Source organism: Solea senegalensis, linkage group LG11 (genome assembly GCF_019176455.1).
Source record: "Solea senegalensis isolate Sse05_10M linkage group LG11, IFAPA_SoseM_1, whole genome shotgun sequence".
NCBI lineage: Eukaryota > Metazoa > Chordata > Actinopteri > Pleuronectiformes > Soleidae > Solea > Solea senegalensis.
In genome coordinates, this window is record NC_058031.1 from 12,572,977 (window position 1) to 12,580,615 (window position 7,639).

Genomic DNA, 7,639 nt, shown 5'->3' on the forward strand with positions numbered 1-7,639 from the left:
CTTTATTCATATAAATGATGTGCCTATAATCCACTCAGGAAAGTTAACTCCTTAAAACAACTCTTCATGACAAGTTATAAATGGGATATCATATTTGTTCAGGAGAATAGGACACACATCAAACCTACTTTTACTAACAAATGTGAGACTGATGTAATCTAGGCCATCATCTGTGTGTGATGCTTGACAGAGACGCTCCACTTGGTGCTGCTTCACTGCTGCACTGACACACACTGGCTTTTCTGACCCAAATAAAAGCATGTGTTTGGAGTCACACAGCTCGGCCTGGTTCTTTCTATTTATATCCCCTCTTTATCCAACACTCACTTTCATTGCCACCCCCACACTTTCCTTCACAAATTCGCTCACATAGACCATACATCCACCTCTTCTTCCTCCTCATATAGCTGCGGTTCCCTGAGTATTATCAGCATCATCAACCTGCACCCCTCTCAGCCACCACCACCACCCCTCCACAGGATACTGACACACTTTATTTCATAGCTTGCTCACTCCCCTAAGCAGACATATCGAGAGTGGGTGCAGATATTTCAGATCATCCGTTTTCTAAGGCAGCGGGAATGGCCCCTAAACGAGAGTCCTCCATCAAGAAGTCTCCTTCACCTGTGACCGAAGCAAGACTGGGTCCTCCTTTCCCCTGCCTGTCTGCAGCTCCAGCAGCACCAAAATTAGCTCCCGAGCAGAAGCCTAGGATGCTGCGTCCCTCAGAATCACCATTTGACCCCAGCACTTTAGAGGTGAGTGCTGTTATTTTGTGACATAGCTAATGTGGGGTATTTAAAATTAGTACTGTTGGAAATAATTAATAGCGAACATAATAACTCTCAGCTGTAGGTTGTAATGTAAAAACATAATTTTTAAACTAACTTGACAGACAAAATGATTTGCATCACGTTTAATGAGGTAATGCAAAGAAAAGGGGCAATGACTGTGAGGCTGGAATATACTGGTTCCTGCTACAGTATGTGCTGCCTTGTTCATCAGGCAAGTGATTGCATCAAAACAGTAGCTTTAACCCTGCAAGCTATAAACCCATGACCCATTGTCACAGCATAATAATAACAGGAAAAGCGGCTAGTGATGGTATATGAAAAGTGCAATTACATTTTTTTATTTCATATACAGTGGGCACCTTGTCCACTCTGTTAAATGAAAACATTGTAAGATTACATCCCAGTTTATTTAGGTCAAACCAGGCATAGGTCAATGAGACAGGACATATTTAAATAAAACAACTCATCTCAATTGCCCACATTAGACTTTGCATGAATGTCTTTTATCTTTGGTGGTGTTTAAGGTTTGCTGCCATCCTTGTGCTTCCTGTTTCAGTGCTGCTTTCACATTGATTTTCTGGTATGAGACCTTTTCATTTTGCCTGCAAGGAAATGTAGGCCATGTTAAGACATGCTGCTCACAGTGGGATCACAGACGTGACAGGAGGCCAGAGCGCCTGCTGGGGGCAAAGACAGCACTTAAGCCATGCTGTTAAGGGACATGGCATCAGTCCATGGTCTTACTGGCCTGAAGTGATCCATCATTCCTGCATGACCAGACAATCACATCGTTAACTCGAAGCCGAACAAAGTCATTCACTGCAGTCATGCATTTGCTGACTCAAGTGGGGTCAAACACACACGACAGACATCTCTTAAAATATCCTAAAGAATGACACAATCAGGTCAGATTTACTGCTTACATTGTAATGTAAAAGTCTTTACACATACTATTTTACATGATGTACTTCAAACACCAAAGAAAACATATTATATATAATCAGTGAGTGTTGTGACATTGGAAAGTAGTTTTAACCCATCAGTTATATTTTCTGCTCCACATTTTTTTTCGCCTCTGTGTCACCCATGTTGGAACTGTGACTTCACAGACACGTGAGTAACAAAACGAGTCAGAGGTAAGAAAAAACAAACAAAATAGCCCTTGGTGATTGCATCAGCAAAGGTGTATCACTGGTGCAGACGAAGAAGAAATTAACATTGTAAGCATCATTCATCTTCTGATTGATTTTTGTGGCAAACTTGAGACAGCGCTCAATATTTTTGATTTCATCACTTGGATCAATTGAAAGATCACTTATAGGTGTGACCAAAGTGAAATATACAAAATAGTGGCAATCATAACATTATCATTAGCACCCTCCCGGTGCCATAATGGTGCACTAAAGTGTCCTCCTGAGTCACAAGACGCACACTAATGTACCCTCTAGAGTGGTAAAAAAAAAACATGAGGGAGTGACTTACTGGCTGCCATTCATATGTGGCCTATAAAGTAAAATATACATTTAAAAAAATTTATTGTTTCTAAAGGAGTGCCTTTAAGTGATGTAGTGCCCTATACTGTAAAATGCCCTTGCAACTTTGTTTCCTATGGGTGGTCATTCCAATCATTCCAATCAAAAAAGGTGCCGTTCCCTACTGTCCCAACATGTATTTAACGTTGAAACTGTAAAATAATATTAGTCAGCTAAAGCTATTTTTTTTGTGGATAAAAGTTATTCTTTCCACTGATTATGCAGCTACAGTACTGGACAGAACATGATGAACAGGTCATCCCAGTTCTAAACTTGAACGTTTAATGAGTTTAAAGATTTACACTGCAGCTAACAATAAACACAACCACAATACCTAGACGTTTGTTTCTATATATGGAGCGATATTCTATATATCACTAGAGATGGGCAAAGAAGTCATCATACTCACACTCTGATTGGCTTAGCCCAATATTTTCACGAACACTTACCAATAATCCAAGAAAGTGGGCGTGTCCTTCTTCTATTCGGGTGCACAGCTTCCCGCTTGCTGTAGAGGCACTACGTACTGTGCTTACGTCATGACGCAGAGCTGTTAGGGTATTCTCTTCTCTCCCTCCCGTCCTACTGTAAATTCCGTCTCATTCCTCCTTCTGCCGACGCCTGGGACACACCTCAGCAGCCAACTGCAGGAACATGGTGCGTTATTTCCCTGTGACCCCGACACTCAACTATTTCTTTACTGCCATTTCTAAGTGCTTTATGTTGATATTATTTCAGAAACGGCTTTGCTTTGCTTATGTGTTTGGCTCGCTATTCGCTAGCGGAAGTGCAGCATTTGAGAAGCTAATGTTAGCTTGCTCGGTGGATGAATTGAACGATCACACGGCGAGATTATTGACGCTATCAAAGTGCCGACGTGGACGACAGTTAGTCTTGAATGTAATATAGTTAGTGGACATCTTTTTACTGACAGACGATGTGTTCAGGTGCCTCTGAGGTAACCTAGAGCTAGCTGTGCGCATCAAAACAAATGGGTTTCAATTAGGTTAATTTCTCTTTAAACAGTCTGACTTCTCGGAAGATCAAATCCTTGGTAAGTTTTGAATTTGTGTTTGACATTCTCCAGATCCAGCTTGTTTTGCATGCCCTCATTCTCGCTTGTTTCAAATTACACTTTGCCCTGTAGCTCCTCTATCACCCTGCTGTGTACCTGCCTGTCATAGTAGTCGTGGTAAGACTAGGTTTTCCTTCGTTATTCCTTCGTAATTCCTTCGTACTGTTTCATCACTTTTTCCACTTTGCAACTGCTTGTCCTTTCCAGATTGAATTTAACCTGGATCAGATTCATGGTAAGTCAGAGAAGCAGGACCGTCTTAACAAAAAGCTGGTGCCTACCTCGGGAGTGTTAAGGGTGTGATCTGCATGTTGGTTTTGGAAAAACTAAATTGTCTTAGATGTGAATGAGAGCCCGCTCTGCACTGTTTGGTACGTCAAAGTCAGTCATATTACGCACATAATGTTATAATCCTTACCAGCTTTGACCATGTGTTACAGTGTTTTTGTCCAATGGGGTCCAAAAGTCCTGAGACCTCTGGAAAGTGGCCCCCACTGTTTGTGGTCAGTCATGCACTAGAAGTACTTCTGTCCTCATAAGTCTTGTTCTGTTAGATTGCAGTCCTCCCTGGCTGTGTCATTGTGCCTCAAACTATGTCTGTTGTCTTTCAAGCAGCTCATCTGCACAAGTGTGACCTTTTTTGGTGCTGGATACAGTGGTGGATAGTTTTTGTCCAAGGGTTGGGTTGTTAATCTCTGTTGACATAATAGGCTACGCTCTCTCTCCTCCTACTTTCCTCCACTCCTCTAATACCAAATATGGTGTTGGGAGAAGTGCTCACAATCCAGAAGGGAAGAGGCACATTCCTCAGAACAGGAAAAGTCCACAACAGTGCCTGAGCTTTTCCCCCCAGGGAATAGCTTGTCCCATTAAATAAGAAACAACTTATACTAGATATTGTGTGAAAACCCCATGTTTACTTAATTGTTAGACTCAAGCAAATGGTGTTGTTTTTTCTTTTCCTATTTTGGCTGAAGGACATGACTACAAAGTCTGCTGTTAGATCAAATCTACATTGATTAACCATTTAATCATCAACAAGATTGTGTCAATCCTGGCAGTTCATAAAGATTAGGCAACTCCACTATGACTTGTCAATGTAATTGTAACAAGAGCAACTTTGTGCTTACTATACTGCTTCTTGGCTATGACTATATTCTTACTGCCCTTTCTATAACATTAAATATTATTTTGAATTGGTAAACCATACTTTTTCCAGAGATTTGTTTTGATTAAAATTGTGACATCTTAATTTTATGCATGACTTTACATTAGATAAAGGGCTGGAAATTCAGAAAAACTATTCAGCAACCCCTTCAAAAAATAGTATGCAACCAATCTGTGGGTTTCACCCAGTCTCTGGGAATGACTGCTTAAGGGTCAGATAACTCACAGAAGTATTGAATACTGAACAGTGCCGTAAAATATTGCAGTTTGAGTGAAGGCTCGTAAACAGTAGTGGTGTCTGTTGAAATGTTAGTAGCTTTTGTAAGAAAGTCACCTGAGAGGTCATTTTGTCTGGTAGACTCATTAAAATGGAAAGCAATAACATTCCTACCATAATATAGGTCACACAATATTAGCCATTCACAATAATGACCACTGTGGACAGTTGTACACTCTCCTTACTTAGGAGTTGAAAATAAAAGTGGTAACTGTAAGATGCATACCAACACATACACACTACAAAAAGGACATGAACCAAAGTATGCCCCCAAAATCAAGGGGAATTGTTACTCTCATCTTTTTCTGATATTCCAAATCTAGTTTGTTGTGGTGCTTGATTTTATATCTCAACTCACATATTTACATCTGCTTTTTTCACACATTTACTTGTACCCCAGACGTTAAATGTTTGTAAATGTAATCAATGGACATTTGCATGTTAATAATACTGTAGTATGAATGTTCATAAACGGGGTGGAGCATGGAGTGTGAGTTCTCACCTTGCTGTTGATGTGAAATGAAAAAGGCAGGCTCACCAGATGACAAGCATCAGTTGCTGCTGACTTGTGGGGGGGGGCAGGGTTCTTTTAAGTAATTGATATGCACCTTAAGTTGCAGATGGAAATAATGATGACAATATTAATTAATTTTTGTATCATTAAAAAAGCTCCATCACTAAAAACAAGTCAGTGAAGTAATTGATCCATTTTAATTTATTAACTGAATTATTCATTTAATTTGATTTAGTATCCTGAATAGACTAGTTAGAATGTTATTGGGTAGCAAAGAACACCTAAGCCAGCTTGTTGTTATGTTTTTTGGGCCCTGCTGTTAAATTTAGACTTGCGCAAAGAAAACCAGAGAGTAGAGTCTGCCTGTTCTCAATTTAGTCACACTCTGTCTAGTTTTTCTGTTTTCTAATTTCACCCACATCATGTTAACCCCTATCATTCCTCCATACATGGCTGCTTATCTCCACTATATTTTCCCCACATAATTTGTACACTCGCAACCCTCATGTGCAGTATAAAGTGGTAGAAAATGAATGAATTCACATCACTACTCTAATTTGTCGAGTGTTTTCATTCTGCAGAGTTTAAGGAGGCATTCCTGCTGTTTGACAAGACAGGAGATGCGAAGATCAGTTTTGGCCAGTGTGGTGATGTTATGCGGGCCTTGGGACAGAACCCTGTTAATGCTGAGGTGCTCAAGGTCCTGGGCAACCCCAAGGCTGAGGGTGAGCAAAAATAAATGTCTTGCTTGCAGTTGTTTATCATTAAATTGTCAGCGGGGAAGAAAATTCTCCAGAGGCTTAGACCCAGGATTGCCTCAATTATGCTGTTCTTTTTTTGCAGAGATGAACATCAAGATGCTAGACTTTGAACAGTTCCTGCCCATGTTACAGGCCATTGCTAAGAATAAAGATCAAGGCTCCATGGAGGATTTTGTTGAGGGACTACGTGTCTTTGACAAGGAGGGCAACGGCACAGTAATGGGAGCAGAGCTCCGCCACGTCCTCACCACACTAGGCAAGTCCCATTTTCTGTCATACATAAATAGATAGCTGGCAATTGCTGTATTAGCCTCTTTTTTACCTCTGGGAACACATTGCAATCCTCAGAATAAAAAGCTCAGCCAATCTGTTATACTTTTCTTTTATGTCCTGTCTTTTCCCACAAGTGTAAAGCTGTAAATGTTATTCCTTGAAAAAACTCAATATAAAGATACTTTTATAAAATTAATTAACATGTTTATGTTTCACTTTTAGGTGAGAAAATGACAGAGGAGGAAGTGGAGACACTGTTAGCGGGACATGAAGATGCAAATGGCTGCATCAATTATGAAGGTGAGTGCCAAAACAAACTCGATCACGATTGGATTTTTGCTTTAATTAGGCTGATGGTGTTCAAGCGTTCCATTGCAATAAATCAGAAAACTGCTCAATGTGTAATCATTATACACAAAAGGTAACTAACTATTATCACCATTACATCATCGACACATGAGCTCTTGTTTGTCTGTGGATCAAGTTTTTGGACTAAAAGCAGTTGGCTTGTAAATTTACACTGCAGTGGTTTCCACATTTTCTTTTACTTTTTTACAAAAATACATTCATCTCAGGCAAGTGGACAACGCTTCACCTCTCGCTCTGGTATTTATTTATAATTTCATGTCCTGACTGTCCGGATAGTATGTCGTCCAAAATGTGACAAAAAAGTCATAGTTTAGTATGTCGTCCAAAATGTGACAAAAATGTCATAGTTTAGTATGTAGTCAAAAATTTGTCAAAAAAGTTGAAGCATGATCATTTCCATCACATTCAGGATAAACCCTTCAGTGACAATACTGTTCAACTGAACATTGTCTATAGTGAGACAAGCTGGTCAAATTGTAATGAGCTGTCGTGGTTGTCGTGTCATTTATCTGAAGAGAATAGGCTTCGTAGAAGCCGACAGCAGCTGAGAGAGCTATGCGAGTGTATGACTGATAGTTATCCACCCACATAATCTCCACCTGCCGGGTAAATGCACCTCCAAGTGTGAAAAATGTCCCCTTCCTGGATCAGGTGGCTGGGCAGTGGGAAAATGAGAAGTGCTGTTTTTAGATAATCATCTGTAAAGACACTGCAGGTGGGATTCCCATAAAAACAAATACATTAAGTCACCACAGTCTGCTTGTATCTGATGTGTGATACAATTTATTTACAGAATGCTGAATAGTTAGATGTAGTTCACAGTGCACAGCTGATTCCACTGAAGAAAGGAAGTGTGACGCAACGTGGAAGACAAATC

At 40.1% G+C, this 7,639-nt stretch overlaps 2 protein-coding genes and 1 long non-coding RNA gene across 6 annotated transcripts in view; all 3 read left to right on the forward strand.

Moving 5' to 3' along the window:
- Positions 1-7,639, forward strand: part of samd11 (sterile alpha motif domain containing 11) — a 1,171,052-nt gene that overhangs the window by 536,178 nt on the left and 627,235 nt on the right. The gene's annotated exons all lie outside the window — the stretch shown is intronic.
- Positions 2,922-7,025, forward strand: LOC122777124 (myosin light polypeptide 6-like). Its single transcript, XM_044038135.1, has 5 exons — positions 2,922-2,983; positions 3,353-3,380; positions 5,941-6,084; positions 6,203-6,376; positions 6,616-7,025. The coding sequence occupies exons 1-5, from the start codon at positions 2,981-2,983 to the stop codon at positions 6,816-6,818; spliced, it is 552 nt and encodes a 183-aa protein (XP_043894070.1). The 5' UTR covers positions 2,922-2,980; the 3' UTR covers positions 6,819-7,025.
- LOC122777137 lies at positions 3,482-5,637 on the forward strand. The gene is made up of 3 exons (XR_006361289.1): positions 3,482-3,518; positions 3,609-3,636; positions 3,842-5,637. It is a non-coding gene; the product is annotated as an uncharacterized LOC122777137 (long non-coding RNA).